The following is a 16,303-nucleotide window of genomic DNA, read 5'->3' as shown; positions in this document are numbered from 1 at the left end:
TTGGTTTAAAATATAAAATGCCCAATGTAGCAACATGAAAAAAATATTTTGGGGTAAAAAATGTGAAAGATCCATTGTAAGAATGTTCAAGATAAAGATTTATATTTGTTCAGCAAACTATCAATAACTTACAGTATGATGAAAAGTTTAATGTACAAGATTTTAAAAGTGATTGTTCAAGATATCATGAAACAGCTCTAGATAATGATACCTGTGTGCTGGTTCATGATGTCATGAACCAATATCAATTGTTTTACTGATGTGCTGGTTTATTGTGTGATGAACCAATTATATATAGATATATATATATGTATTCCTCGTGTACTGATGGTTTCAGAGGACTAAGACAAGAAAAATACAGGAAAGTACAACAAAAATACAACTGTATTGCTATATCATATCCTGCAGTGATACTTTTCCTGTAAATAGGAAAAGAATTTGTTTGTACAGTGTTGAAATAATGGTTTCAAGAATTTAGGCTCCAGTATTACTTCACTAAAGATTTTATGCGTTTATTAATACTTTAAACTAGAAATATATTTTACTGTTGTTTTTTATTTGCAAACTTATCTACCTGAGTAAACTGTGAAAATAACCCTGTATACAGTGTGTAAGTGTTTAATGCTGATTCACGTCCTTATGTTACCGTATATATCCTAATGTGCCTTCCACTAAATCAGAAAACTTACAGCACATATTCCAGATAATTAAATTTTAAAAAATAGCCACTGAGCTAAAATTTAAGAAGAAAAAAAATATTTGTGGTTTCCTAAAATAACAGTAATTCAAAGTGGAGAGTGGATATGAAGTGATTTACAAATATCCAAATCCAAATGAAAATGTAATCATTTTACATAGATCTTTTAATGTAAAGAAATAAATGTTTCATTAATAAAGAAGGATTGCAATGCAAAATGATTAAAATGCAGCATTTTCCATCAAAGAAGTTTCTACGAGTAGTTTGAAGATACATTACAATAGATATGATCTAGTCACTCATAGAAGGATTTGTATTGGGATATTTACGGTAACACTTATTTCTAGATACATATCCCATAGTTATGTGGTAGCTGGTGTCTGAGGGAGAGCTATTAAGGAGATCTGTGTGAGGGGGGAGAGTGGCTATACATTGTACTGTTCTGGTTTATATTCATGTGTTATTACCCAGTATTATTGGAGCTTTATTTATATGACTTTTTGCACAAGTTTTTTTTTCGCTCAAGTATAGTGTACATTTTTGAGGATGATGTCAAATAGATTAATGAATAGTAAATAAGGCATCCCCCCCCCCTCAATTATGTAGAAAACCTAGGAATAATAAAGGACAAAACTTATTTGTTGTAAAAATATTCATAGAACAAATACAAATGTTACCTTGTGTAGTATATCAATTAAATTGTCTGTGATGTAATCAAATTTACTCCCAAATAAGTGCATCAAGGGATATACAGTAGTACTGTGGAGACATTTTCAGTGCTTCATATTAATCATAGTCTACATAGTCATGTTAACCTGTTAATTCAGAGTGATACACACATTGCAGTTCGATACAAATGTAGGAATCCTGTCCTGAAGGAGTGACTTGATAAGGAGGTACAAATGTACCCAGTAGTTAACTTATAGAAGTTGTTAAATTATAGAAGTATTCAACATATTTGTAATTTATTTGAAACTTCCATACCAGTATTTTTAAATCATTTTTAGTACTAAAGTATTCTTACCTGTATTAATGTAGTTTCATTATCATTTTGCAGTATTTTGGTAGGTAATATCTGAATAAGCAGGATAAGAATAATCCATTTATAGAATTATAGTACAGTTGCTCCTGCGCTGACCAAGGTCTTTCAAAATTTTCTTGAGTCTTATCACAACTTTTTTCAAAATGAACAAATCTAAACCTATTTCATAAAAAGAGTCATTATTTGTCTAAGATTCCATATTTTTCTTCACACAATTTCACTCAAAGAACCGTTAACTTGTGAAAAAAATTATTGTAAAACAAAATATTTGTACAAGGAAATGTCATTTTATAGAGAGAGTCCCTGAATCTAATCCTTATTAAGGTATTAGATTCTATGGTTGTCAGTAGTATTGTATTGTATTGTACAGAGAAATTTTCACAAATCATTTTTTTAATTTTAGTTCTGATTCTTAAATAAAATCATCAATTTAGAAATGAATCAATTGTTTATGAAGTGTGTGATGGAGTGTAAATTATTAAAAACGTAGCCAGTAGTCATAGTCGATTCTGTGCTACATTGGCCCTCCTTAATACTTCATTCCCGTCTAAAGTGGCTGGGTTATAAAAAGGCTTGATGGTTAACAAGATAAAAAAATCTTTTTAGTAATCTAGCCTTTGGAATGGATTTAGTGGTGTCTGGATAGTAAAAATATTGGATTAGGTATGGCTTTTTAGTGGCACAACTGTATTGGGAATGGCAGTATAAACCAGGCACAACTTTACAGGGTAATTCAGTAATTTGTGTATAGAATAATCCTGCATTCACTTGTTATCAGACTCCATTACAAGTGTTTTAATATAATAGCTTACTATGAGGGGTATGATAATCTGGGGAACGTTTTACAAGATGGAATAGGATTTAAAATAAAGCAAATATATTCTTGACATACACTGTGTTCAATTTCCATTTACCTAAGCTTCGTTACATATTTATAGAAAATAAATACTAGTTCCCCGAGTGTTCCATTCTCAGCTTTAAGACTAGGAGGAATTTAGTTTTACTTTATTTGAAATATTTAATGTTGTGTTGAATTTTCATTATATTCCGTGAGAACCATGTAAGTAACACTGCCATAAGAATAACCCTGTGTACAGTGTGGTATGGGCCATGCTGGTGTATGATCCCTGTGTGTACAGTGTGGTATGGGCCATGCTGGTGTGTGATCCCTGTGTGTACAGTGTGGTATGGGCCATGCTGGTGTATGATCCCTGTGTGTACAGTGTGGTATGGGCCATGCTGGTGTATCAGCCCTGTGTGTACAGTGTGGTATGGGCCATTGCTTCAACACTGAGTCGCGGTCACCGAAACGCTTGAAAGGGGCTCTCGAGGGGGGATTTCTGCGCATCGAATTCACGCCGGGTAACAGTTCTCTCTGACCGGGAAAACAGTTTTGACTGTTTTACTCCTACAGCCGAAATTGGACAAAAAGCCAGAAACAGTCAAAAATGACTAATTATAATTTATATAGACTATTGGGTAATAATGTGGTATGGGCCATGCTGGTGTATCAGCCCTGTGTGTACAGTGTGGTATGGGCCATGCTGGTGTATGATCCCTGTGTGTACAGTGTGGTATGGGCCATGCTGGAGTATCAGCCATGAATGTACAGTGTGGTATGGGCCATGCTGGAGTATCAGCCCTGTGTGTAGTGTGGTATGGACCATGCTGGTGTATGATCCCTGTGTGTACAGTGTGGTATGGGCCATGCTGGTGTATCAGCCCTGTGTGTACAGTGTGGTGTGGGCCATGCTGGTGTATCCGCCCTGTTGTTTTGTGAGAGAGCTGTCAGGTGCTACACTTTGTCCCTTCCTTGGTATAAAGTGCCTATATTCATATTAATATTGTGTGTACACTGTTAACATCTAAAAATTTGTCAACATTTCAAATAGTTTTCACAACTTCTACTGAAGATCAGTTAACCTTTCCTATTAGTTTAGTAGACCATAACAGAGAATGTAGGTAGGATTATTTTGATGTTTTGATCATGGTGAAGTGTGGTTAAAGGTGGGAAAATTTGTATGAGCAACGCAGAGAGAGTAAACACATCATTGATTTATAAACAAAAGCCACATTTATAGTATATTGATATGATTGAATGCATTTAAATTAACATTCATATTCTGCACCCTAAGTTCAACTCTTTTTTTATTATATGGCACGGGTTGGGGTTATTTACTGCTTACCCATATTTACATTGTTTGTAATTTCCAATGTAAAATAAGAACATTCTCCCATCAGATTCCCTATTTTATTGCATCTAACTAAGGATATGAAACTTATGTTGTAAGGTTATTGATTATAAATATCATATTATTGTAGTGTTTATTTTATAAATTGTTTGTATTGTCATGTGAAAGAGTAACGATTTATCATCGCCGGGTAAAAGGTTGTTTTAATACTGTCGTTATTGCATTGCCAAGCAGTAGTATCATTCTGTGATAATGCCAGTTTATCTAGTCACAACATCCAATACAGTAATTAGGGCCGCTTTTGTTTATCACGATCCAAACGGTTAACCAGAGTTTGTTGTTCATATATGAAATGAGGTTGGACCTAGTAATCTGATGCTGCTTTCAGGCATGCCTTGACAAAGCCTGCATAAACATTTCAGGTCCGCAAGGATTTATTTCCCCAGAAATATTAAATTTTAAAAAAGACAAACCGGTTGTTCCGCCTAAATGTAAAGGGCCCTATGTGTCACAACCACATAGTTAATATATGGTTGTAACACAAAGTCATTGATGCCAATCACAGAATATAGATAATATATATTTACAGTATTACACAAAAATTACATGTGTTCATTTAGTCGAGCCAAATGGAACTTTTGAAAACTGATCATGAACTTTGTAAGTAAATTGAAAACTTTTATATAAATTAAATAGAAAAAAATGAATACAAATTTCGTAAGTGAACATTTGAGAGCCTGAAAAATGTAGTTTGAAGTGTGATTTTTATTTGTTTATTTTTATGTCATTATCTGGTAGGAAAATGACATGTTAATGGCATGGAACCATGTTTATTTCTCTGCTTAAAAGTCTCAAATGTTAATTTCTTCTTGAAAATAGGTTGGCATAGAAATTAAAATGAAGTATACTTGTTAAATTGGCAAAGCTAACTATTTAACAGACCATGACAAAGAAGAATTAGAGTTGATTAAGTATAAAGTACAGATTTGTATTAAATACTAATGTTGAGCAGTCAAAGTGTGTTGTTAGATAGGTGTTACAATGCTGACAAAATTTTACTATTATCTCTTTTTGGTACAAAAAAGTCGTTTCTCTTTCTTTTTATTTTACATGTGATATTAAGAAGTAAATTGGATGATATTGGTTTTGAACTCTGAATTGTCAAAAATTCAACTTTTCATTTTCAAATGTCTACATCATAAAATGATCAGTATATATGTTTTCTTTTCTAGGATTCATCCTCCCTCTTTTGGTGGCCTTCAAATTCTAAATTTTAATCATGGGACTCGGATACATTCCATAAAGCATTATCTCCCTTTGTTTAGTTTTCATGTCTCCTGTAAAATATTCCGTACAACGTCCATTGCTTGGATAACGGAATGTAAAAAATAAAATTTTATGAAAAATTGCTTTTTGGTTGATATTATTTATTGCATCATTTACTATTGGTTTAAAACCAAGAAACGTTTGTGTTCTGAAAGTTTTTTATTAATCAACAAAATTTCAGTGCATAAAAATTGAAATGTATCTGAATATAACGCAAATATGAACTATACAAGTTAAGGTATTACCTTAATGACAGTTCACCGGGTTATGTGATGTTCAAGTGCTAGAAATGATTGACCATCCTCATTAAAAAATATTGTATATAAAAAAAATCTCTGACGTGAACCCCGCTGATACCACCGGTCCTAGTAGAGTAGCAGTGCTCGATTGATTTGTTTGCTAGTTTAAGAGAGTAAGGGGCCAACCAATCCAAACACCTGTGAAGTGATGTTATGACGAATTGTCTCATCAATTCATGACATGATGCTGGACATTCAACACTTTGAGTTCTCCTTCTTGATAAATCACACATTTCGTACACAATAGTGATGGAATAAACAGGTTTGAATAACATTTATGATAATATTTGCCATATATTTCTTGTCTGTAATGATGTCCCTTTTATCCTACCGTTCATACGGAATTTCAGTGGAATGAAAACCAATCGCAATATATATACAAAACAACAAAAGAGAATCGTTCACAGTGTGTTAACTGTAGGAATTCCACAATGTAATGGATCCTTCATTTATCCAAGAGGTTCGGAAAACGCTTCCAAATTGCCAAGATCCATTCCGGTCCACGCAATCGTGTACTTAAACAATGTATTGTCATTGTTTACTCGTCCATGTAGACAACTGTTTACGGTCCGTTTACACCACTAACATTTATGAGGAGCCATAACGGTATGCAAAGTAACGTTAAAGGCACGTATTCAAATGAATAACTACGGTAGCTCTATACCTGAACACTTTACGGTTCGTCTTAAACAACATGTATGCCACCTTTTCGGTCCGTTTGATACTGAAACTTGCTGGTCTGTTATCGAGCACGATCTACGCCTCGTCGTCATCGTCACTGGAGTCGGCAAGTGCCGCGCGCACTCCTTTCGTCCTCATTTTCCAGCGCCTCTTTATCTGAGCGTCCGTCAGTTCTATAGTTGCGTTTTCTAGTTTCAGGTGTTCACACTTTTTACAGAATTCACTCATTCTGTCTTTAATTGGTCGCTTCCTTACTTTCCCCATGTTACCAACCATTCTGCCGACACTGGCAAAGGACGGCAATTGTCTGACAGTCGGTGACAGGGAAGACATCCCATTGCTGCTACCAAGGTTTTGCGGTACAAGTAGTTGATTCACGTCACCAAGACCGCTTGAATCCAGAAGATGAGAATATGTTTTTGCAGTTCTTTCTCTCTGTTCTTTTCGATCTGCCATCCATTGGTGGAATTCGTTCCTTCTACGTACAAGAGGATCTTCACGTTTCAATTGAATCCGCGCCAGAGCAACTTTGTCCTTGTCACTTTTCTGTTCTTGCATCCAGGCCATGAACGACTTTTTTCTGCCATCACTCCGGAACAGCTCGTTATCCGAGTCGTGCTCCGACTGTGAGTCACTGCTGGCACATGTATTATCCTCAGTCTTACTTGTCACGGCTGCGATCTGGAGGTAAATAGACTTCTTCCTGTCCAGAGAAGGCAGGCTTTCTTTCATGACACTCTTGATTTCACCCACAGCCGCCGATTCGTCCTGATTTGGTAGCTCTGACAGCGTTATTTGCGTGGTTGGTGGGAGCATCATAGATTTACGGGACTGGTTGTAGTTTGGTGTCTTCACCGGGATGGGTGTTGGATGATGTTCGCTGTCTGACTCCTGGTCAGAGTCTCCGGGGGCCGTGCGATGACGCCTTGGACCTTGACGGGTTGGTTTCTTAGGATCCCTTCCGAGGTACCTGTTTAGTAGAAGGAAAGACATTGATGATCTCGGTCTAGTTCATCTTCATTAATTCTTAGAATTGTATTGAATTTCTAATGTTGGGAATGCATATAAGGTCCATGTTCGATATTTACAGATTTGCCGAATCCCAAAATGTCGCATTACTGAATCAAATGGTCTCGTTCGAACTCCAAACTAAAGGTATCTAGGTGATCACTTGTGTTCAAAAGTTCAACATTTGCTTATCTTACGAAAATCTTAAAGATTGATTGGAATACTAAAACCTAAGATTGCGTCGACACGTTGTAATTTGTATGGTCAATTTTCTTCCAGAACTGTTTTTTGAGTGGCCGTTGTAATGTAACGTTGTATAACTATAGTTGATTGTATTGCTATTCACGGTTTCAATACAAACGTTAATACAACGAAATGTTCATGTCATGAGTAAATTCTGATGTGTGATTAAGTTATCCAGAACATGTGATTTACAATGGCTTGAAATGATAAGGACTGCTGATACTTACTGGATGGCTGCAGGGTGCGAGTCGGACTCGATCTGTAAGATATGTTTCATGAAGTCGTGGGTATCAAATCTGTCGCGATCTAAGTGTGCGATGCTGTAGGTGTGCTCTCTCTTATAATGGACTAGCTTCTTCTTCAGGTATAAGTCTTCAAGGTTGTTTTTGTTGTTCAGGGTTTTGAGGCCACGCCCCGAGGTCCCGACCCCAATCACATTCAGCGTCCTATACTCTGAATTATCCATGGTAACAGGTCAAGGTCACACGTTACACTTAGTACAGAAAGGTTTCTAAGGTTACCAGTCTGTCAGAATCTTATATTTTCTTTCTCCTGTTGGAATCCATATTGAAGTTGTGTTTTTATCAGTTCTTTTTGATGTTTACATATTAAACGATATCAGCGAAGACAGATGTTTCCAAGCTTTTTTTTTTAAAATCTACTTTTAATCCATGGTCACGATGGAAAGGCGATACGACAATGTCCTGGTATGAGGTTCGGATAGAAAAACATAGTTTCAAAAAACTTAACTACTTACTGTACGAAAAAGGTCTCCCAAGAATGGTTTTTCCTGTGTTAAGTGATTACACGCAAACACAACACTATAAACAAAACACTTCCAGTATCCAACTGTTGCTAGTATATCTGATTCACAATAAAACAGACTCGGAGAAAAAAGGTCCAAACCTCCATCAGAACGTAGACAATCATTAGACAGCGGACAGCACTAATGAAGAAGAAAACAGACGGGTCAGATTGTCTATGTTGTGACGAAACCATCTGAGATTGTTCAAATCATATATACAGAGGTCAACCAGGGGTACCAGCTTATATCACACGGGTATACACAGCACACAGCCGTTGCCAAATACTCTTATTAATAACTAGAGATTAAATGGTATGTCTTCAAGAAGCCATGCATTGTAGTTGAGTGAAGTAATTAATGTAGGGGATTATTGACCAGAGCAACAGACCTGTCGGGTATTACAGTATATGGCGAGTACTCGTTAGAGACTAATTCTTCACCAATCCACCGATAATCTGTAATCCGTTAATCCAATTACGGGAGCAGTTACGTACTCCGGTATAACGCGGTAAGACATGAGGCGAGTGTCGGATTAGGGCTCTGGTGTACATTTGTACACTGTTTTGGGCTCTGGTGTACATTTGTACACTGTTTTTTAAAAGAGTGATCATGTTTTAGCACCCAAGCGGTAGACTACGTTTTGAGTGTTGGGACCATTATCATATCATATCTGTAGGGTTGGGACCATTATCATACCATATATGTAGGGTTGGGACGAAGTTTTCCCCACTTTTCATAAGTGTGACTGAGTAATCACTAAATAAAGTATTCTATAACATAGATTATTTAGTATAGTCATTACAATGGAATCTTTGAGGAAGGCAGAAACGAATTCAATCAGAGTGGAATTGGTGTCGATGTCAAAACTAAATATTTTATTTCATATCGATTCGGATGGGTGTTTTTTTTCTCGATTTGATATATGTTGTTTGTCTACCAGGATTTCATATATGTTGTTTGTCTACCGAGATTTGATGTATGTTGTTTGTCTACCGAGATTTCATATATGTTGTTTGTCTACCGAGATTTCATATATGTTGATTGTCTACCGAGATTTCATATATGTTGTTTGTCTACCGAGATTTCATATATGTTGTTTGTCTACCGAGATTTGACTGCATTTAGGATACAATCCATCAATTTAGTATTATATTGTCCATCATTTCATTATATGTTTTTAATCAACAAAATCAAAGTTAAAAATAAATGAAATCAGAAAGAAAAAAAAGAAAAAACAACAAATATAAACAAAACACAAAATAACAAAATACAAGAATGATAAAAAAAATTGAATAACAAGAAAAAACAACATATGTATAAGTAATTATACATCATATAGAAAACACTGCAAATCGACGTTTCTGCTTTTCAAGTTAAACAAGAAAAACGGGGATAACACAAAAAAACAATATAGGAACACGAAGTAAAAGGAAAAAGAAAAGAAATTTAACTGAAAGGCCAACAAAGAACAAGAGGGAAACCATCCAAATAAATAAAGGGTTAACAGACTGGATAAAAGTCTTCCATCAAATCTGAGAAAGTGTTAAACCAGCGATGAAAAACACAACAGGCAATGAAATCCCTCAGGTAAAAATATCGGATCATGATGGCGACCATATGTCTTCTTCAGCACCTTTTGGAAACCTGCTATGCTATTGCTATGAAATGAAACAATATATTATTTGCATGGGTGCTGATATCTTGCTACTGATGAGTGGAAAGATACTTAACAGGAAAGGCTGACATGGTGTTGCTGAGGAGCGGAACAATACGCTGTGGGCAGGAGTTGTTTGTCTGTTACTACTAAGTAATAGAAATATGTTGCTGCCAGGAAATGGAAATAAACGACGTAGAAAGGGGAGGCTGATATATTACTATCAGGGAATGGAATCATACGCCGTATGAAAGGGGGCCGATGTATTACTATCGGGGAATGAACATTATATACCGTTGGCAAAGAAGGCTGATATGTTACAGCAAAGGGCTGGAAATATACACCGTATGCATGGGATTATTAAGTCTGATAGTGATAACTGTTGTGTTACTTCAGCGGAAATAAAATTTGAAACAAAGGTCTTGCAGTCGTAAAATTTGGTAGTGAGGTGAGCATAGTTATTCTATAGTAAGTAAATGTCATAGAGTCTGGGAGTGAGGTTACCATAGTTATTGTATAGTAAGTAGTCTGGGAGTGAGGTGACCATAGTTATTCTATAGTAAGTTAAATGTCATAGAGTTTGGGAGTGAGGTGACTATGGTTATTCTATAGTAAGTAAATGTCATAGAGTTTGGGAGTGAGGTGACTATAGTTATTCTATAGTAAGTAAATGTCATAGAGTTTGGGAGTGAGGTGACTATAGTTATTCTATAGTAAGTAAATGTCATAGAGTTTGGGAGTGAGGTGACTATAGTTATTCTATAGTAAGTAAATGTCATAGAGTTTGGGAGTGAGGTGACTATAGTTATTCTATAGTAAGTAAATGTCATAGAGTTTGGGAGTGAGGTGACTATAGTTATTCTATAGTAAGTAAATGTCATAGAGTTTGGGAGTGAGGTGACTATAGTTATTCTATAGTAAGTAAATGTCATAGAGTTTGGGAGTGAGGTGACTATAGTTATTCTATAGTAAGTAAATGTCATAGAGTTTGGGAGTGAGGTGACTATAGTTATTCTATAGTAAGTAAATGTCATAGAGTCTGGGAGTGAGGTGACTATAGTTATTCTATAGTAAGTAAATGTCATAGAGTTTGGGAGTGAGGTGACTATAGTTATTCTATAGTAAGTAAATGTCATAGAGTTTGGGAGTGAGGTGACTATAGTTATTCTATAGTAAGTAAATGTCATAGAGTTTGGGAGTGAGGTGACTATAGTTATTCTATAGTAAGTAAATGTCATAGAGTTTGGGAGTGAGGTGACTATAGTTATTCTATAGTAAGTAAATGTCATAGAGTTTGGGAGTGAGGTGACTATAGTTATTCTATAGTAAGTAAATGTCATAGAGTTTGGGAGTGAGGTGACTATAGTTATTCTATAGTAAGTAAATGTCATAGAGTTTGGGAGTGAGGTGACTATAGTTATTCTATAGTAAGTAAATGTCATAGAGTTTGGGAGTGAGGTGACTATAGTTATTCTATAGTAAGTAAATGTCATAGAGTTTGGGAGTGAGGTGACTATAGTTATTCTATAGTAAGTAAATGTCATAGAGTTTGGGAGTGAGGTGACTATAGTTATTCTATAGTAAGTAAATGTCATAGAGTTTGGGAGTGAGGTGACTATAGTTATTCTATAGTAAGTAAATGTCATAGAGTTTGGGAGTGAGGTGACCATAGTTATTCTATAGTAAGTAAATGTCATAGAGTTTGGGAGTGAGGTGACCATAGTTATTCTATAGTAAGTAAATGTCATAGAGTCTGGGAGTGAGGTGACCATAGTTATTCTATAGTAAGTAAATGTCAAGAGTTTGGGAGTGAGATGACTTAAGATATTCTATAGTAAGTAAATGTCATAGAGTCTGGGAGTGAGGTGACCATAGTTATTCTATAGTAAGTAAATGTCAAGAGTTTGGGAGTGAGATGACTTAAGATATTCTATAGTAAGTAAATGTCATAGAGTCTGGGAGTGAGGTGACCATAGTTATTCTATAGTAAGTAAATGTCAAGAGTTTGGGAGTGAGATGACTTAAGATATTCTATAGTAAGTAAATGTCATAGAGTCTGGGAGTGAGGTGACCATAGTTATTCTATAGTAAGTAAATGTCAAGAGTTTGGGAGTGAGATGACTTAAGATATTCTATAGTAAGTAAATGTCATAGAGTTTGGGAGTTAGGTGACCATAGCTATCCTTTAGTAAGTAAATGTCATAGAGTTTGGGAGTGAGGTAAGCATAGTTATTATATAGTAAGTAAATGTCAAGAGTTTGGGAGTGAGGTGACCATAGTTATTCTATAGTAAGTAAATGTCATAGAGTCTGGGAGTGAGGTGACCATAGTTATTCTATAGTAAGTAAATGTCAAGAGTTTGGGAGTGAGATGACTTAAGATATTCTATAGTAAGTAAATGTCATAGAGTCTGGGAGTGAGGTGACCATAGTTATTCTATAGTAAGTAAATGTCAAGAGTTTGGGAGTGAGATGACTTAAGATATTCTATAGTAAGTAAATGTCATAGAGTTTGGGAGTTAGGTGACCATAGCTATCCTTTAGTAAGTAAATGTCATAGAGTTTGGGAGTGAGGTAAGCATAGTTATTATATAGTAAGTAAATGTCAAGAGTTTGGGAGTGAGGTGACCATAGTCAATCTATAGTAAGTAAATGTCATAGAGTCTGGGAGTGAGGTGACCATAGTTATTCTATAGTAAGTAAAATTCATAGAGTTTGGGAGTGAGGTGACCATAGTCAATCTATAGTAAGTAAATGTCATAGAGTTTGGGTGTGAGGTAAGCATAGTTATTATATCGTAAGTAAATGTCAAGAGTTTGGAAGTGAGGTAAGCTTAGTTATTATATAGTAAGTAAATGTCAAGAGTTTGGGAGTGAGATGACTGAAGTTATTCTATAGTAAGTTAATGTCATAGAGTTTGGGAGTGAGTTGACCATAGTTATTCTATAGTAAGTAAATGTCATAGAGTCTTGGAGTGAGGTGACTTAAGATATTCTATAATAAGTAAATGTCATAGAGTTTGGGAGTGAGGTGACTTAAGTTATTCTATAGTAAGTAAAATTCATAGAGTTTGGGAGTGAGGTGACTTAAGTTATTCTATAGTAAGTAAATGTCAAGAGTTTGGAAGTGAGGTAAGCATAGTTATTATATAGTAAGTAAATGTCAAGAGTTTGGGGGTTTGGGAGTGAGGTGACCATAGTTATTATACAGTAAGTAAATGTCAAGAGTTTGGGAGTGAGGTGACCATAGTTATTATATAGTAAGTAAATGTCAAGAGTTTGGGAGTGAGGTGATTATTACTGTTTCACTGTAAATTTGGTAGGGACATAACTATGTTAATGGTAAAAGTAAAATATCAAAGAAATCTGAAATATGTATATCATTTAGTGATGAAAGTTAAATGTTAAATGTAGGAGAGAACAGTTTTCCTGCTGAATGCCTATTGGCATAGATAGTTGCTTTAATGTAATATAAAACAAAAGCATACCGTAGAGTCAATACACGAGGATAAATTCCAATATGACCAACGGTGCGAGAATATCACAACAATAATTAAGGAGACCCCAAAACAAAAAGGAAACACATCATAACATCGCTCCTTGTCCCATTCCTGATACCAAACTTATGTTCGGCGCCCGGAAAACGCATACACCGAATCATTTTGCAAATCTTTAATTGGTGGAAGTAAAATTATGCGATGTTGGCAGTACAGGTCCAACAAACCTTTTCTCTCAACATCAATATCAGTTTTTAAGAAAGCATGCGTCAGCCATGTCAACTACTACTTTATCTCTGACGTTTATATGATATTGATATAGATACCATCGTTTGTCCCAGTAACATTGTAGATATGTGGCATACTTCTCTACATTATAACCCCCCACCCCCGACATTCCTGTAACTTCTGACGTACAGATCCCTTCTTGACGGCTCGCCCATAGTTGAGTTAGTACCTGCTATATCGGACACAGCGTAAACTCTTCTCGTATATTGATTGGATCTATATAGTTTGTGCATACTGAAGCCTTTAATTGTATTTCACGATAAATGACACGTCCTTGGCGCCAACTGTGACATACTGCACCACATACTGCATAAAATTCCCCACCATCTGTCGCGCGCGGGGGAGGAGGGGACAAGCTGACGCCACCAATACGAGACAAGTCGGCCACGTGTCAGTGAATCCAATGTTACATCATAAACAAATAGCCTTTACTAAACATGGACTTATTAGGCTGGTCTGCAACACACCTACGTCATAGTCATGGTTTATTGAATGTCGGTGACACCTGCTTTTGTACAGCAATGGGATTAGCATTGTCTGCTGCAATGCGAATAGTATAAAACTCCACCCACCCTTTACGATCTCCTATCCCACATGGAAGTAGTTTTCCCCTAGCTAAGGCAATATAATGATATGTATATAATAATTCTAGGCTTTTAAAATTTTGCGGACCATGGAATTACAAAAAACCGAAAATAGAAATAAATGAAAAAGACAAGAGGCCCAAGGGCCTTAGCGGTCACCTGAGTTATATCATAGGTACTGGTAGCTTTATTTTATTGTTTAGATGTGATGTGGAAATCAGCATGTAAACTAAGTGAAATACAATACTTGTCATGTCATCAAAGGATAAGAATTTGAAAATATTGGTAAATGTTCCCTTTGGGGCCCCGCCCTAGCCCCTGGGGATGGGGCAGGAATCCCAATTTTCCAAAGTAATACTCTCATTCACCAAAGATGATTCTGACTAAGTTTGAGTAATTTTCAACAGAAAATGGATAAAATATATACCCAAAAGTGTTATTTCCCTATATAAACTATAGTAAACTTTACCCCCTCCCCAAGGGAGAACGGATAGCTCGGGGGTCCTGAAATTTACAATTTAAATAAAGCCCCTGATGATCTTTCCATCCATGCAGAGAAAATGACTGTAATACCTCTGAGTCTGGAGAAGAAGATTTTTGAAATATTGGTTAATTTTCCCTTTTGGGCCCCGCCCTGGCCCCTAGGGTTGGGGTAGGAATCCCAATTTTACAATTTGGTATCCTCATCTACCAAGGATGATTCTGACCAAGTTTGAAAAAATTCCATCCACTGGTTCTTGAGAAGAAGTTGATTATGTAAAAGTTTACGCACGACGCACGACGCACGACGCACGACGCACGACGCACGACGGACGACGGACGACGACGGACGGAGAGTGATTGGAATAGGTCACTTGAGCAAAGCTCAGGTGACCTAACAAGTAAAAAAACCAGCACAAAATAAGGAGACACCAAAACAAAACGGCAACAAGAACTATGTAGACACCAACAAGACGACTGAAACCGAGAGGACACTAAAACCAAAGAGACACCGGGAATCGACGAAACAAAAGATAAATATAATCCTTTCTTTAATGTCTGTTCGGTTCATGTTGTCCTTTTGCTTTTTTGGTGTCTCACAGTCCCTAGTTTGTCCTCGGGTTTTTTTCGCGTTGCGGTTTTCTCTTTAATTATTTCTCTATTTGGATGTTCGATTGAAGGAACTAAAACATGTACAACAATTCCGACAGATCTTTATAACAACACACCTGTGAAATAACCCTTTTGAATTGTATTATTTATCAACGACTTTGAAAGGTCCACAGAAATTGATGTCTTTTAAGTATTGGATGTATTGACAGTGACGATGTCAGCTTCAATGCTTTTTATATTCTAAATGGGGAGTGCCTGATTGTTTTCTATTACTATGGGTAATTTCTAGGTATGCATACTTCTGAAGTAGTTTTCTTAAATGCGGGTGTTGAATATTATCTATTATTTATTAGTTTAATATAAATAAGAAAACATTAATATGTATCGTTGCATCCACGCTATGCTAGAGTAGAATAAATATAAACTCTAGATCAATATATGACACGTTCATGCAATCCCAGCATCAATACATCCAATGAAACATTTTGATTATAAAGTTGAATATATCAGTTTGTCTGCCAAGCCTGTTTTATTAAATATTTATGATTAGTAGGCGTTGAGAATGTAGACAATGACCCAGAGATTTCCCCTTGACAATCATACATATGAATACACGTTATTATAGGACGGCCAATTAGAACCTATAGTACATTACCGCCGCTAAACACTACATACAAACTATGCACGTGTCAACAGTCAAATAACCTGTATTTTAATATATCATTCCCTTAAATTTATATGAGACTTCCATCATTATAAATTTGCATAGAACTATTCAATAAAGAGGACATAACTACTTACTTTGTTTTCACTTTGTCAAAGAGGTTCCATACTTGGAGTTTCAGCGTAAGCAATACCACTAAACAAAGTAGGGTGACTAACAGTACATTGCCACAG

General features: G+C 35.9%; 1 protein-coding gene across 1 annotated transcript; it reads right to left on the bottom strand.

The window, feature by feature from the left end:
* Nucleotides 1-5,352: 5,352 nt before the first annotated feature.
* On the bottom strand, nucleotides 5,353-8,486 carry LOC110453709. The gene is made up of 2 exons (XM_021502793.1): nucleotides 7,716-8,486; nucleotides 5,353-7,207 (listed from the first exon to the last, which is right to left on the bottom strand). The coding sequence occupies exons 1-2, from the start codon at nucleotides 7,952-7,954 to the stop codon at nucleotides 6,313-6,315; spliced, it is 1,134 nt and encodes a 377-aa protein (XP_021358468.1). The 5' UTR covers nucleotides 7,955-8,486; the 3' UTR covers nucleotides 5,353-6,312.
* Nucleotides 8,487-16,303: the final 7,817 nt, after the last annotated feature.

The sequence above is a fragment of the Mizuhopecten yessoensis genome, unplaced genomic scaffold (assembly GCF_002113885.1).
Source record: "Mizuhopecten yessoensis strain PY_sf001 unplaced genomic scaffold, ASM211388v2 scaffold7491, whole genome shotgun sequence".
NCBI classification, from domain to species: Eukaryota; Metazoa; Mollusca; class Bivalvia; order Pectinida; family Pectinidae; genus Mizuhopecten; species Mizuhopecten yessoensis.
This window is presented reverse-complemented; position numbering and strand designations above follow the sequence as displayed.

Coding starts and splice junctions, on each gene's coding strand:
- LOC110453709 (XM_021502793.1), bottom strand. CDS start 7,954: ATGGATAATTCAGAGTATAGGACGCTGAATGTGATTGGGGTCGGGACC. Junction 7,208..7,715: donor TCGCACCCTGCAGCCATCCA/GTAAGTATCAGC, acceptor TCTACTAAACAG/GTACCTCGGAAGGGATCCTA.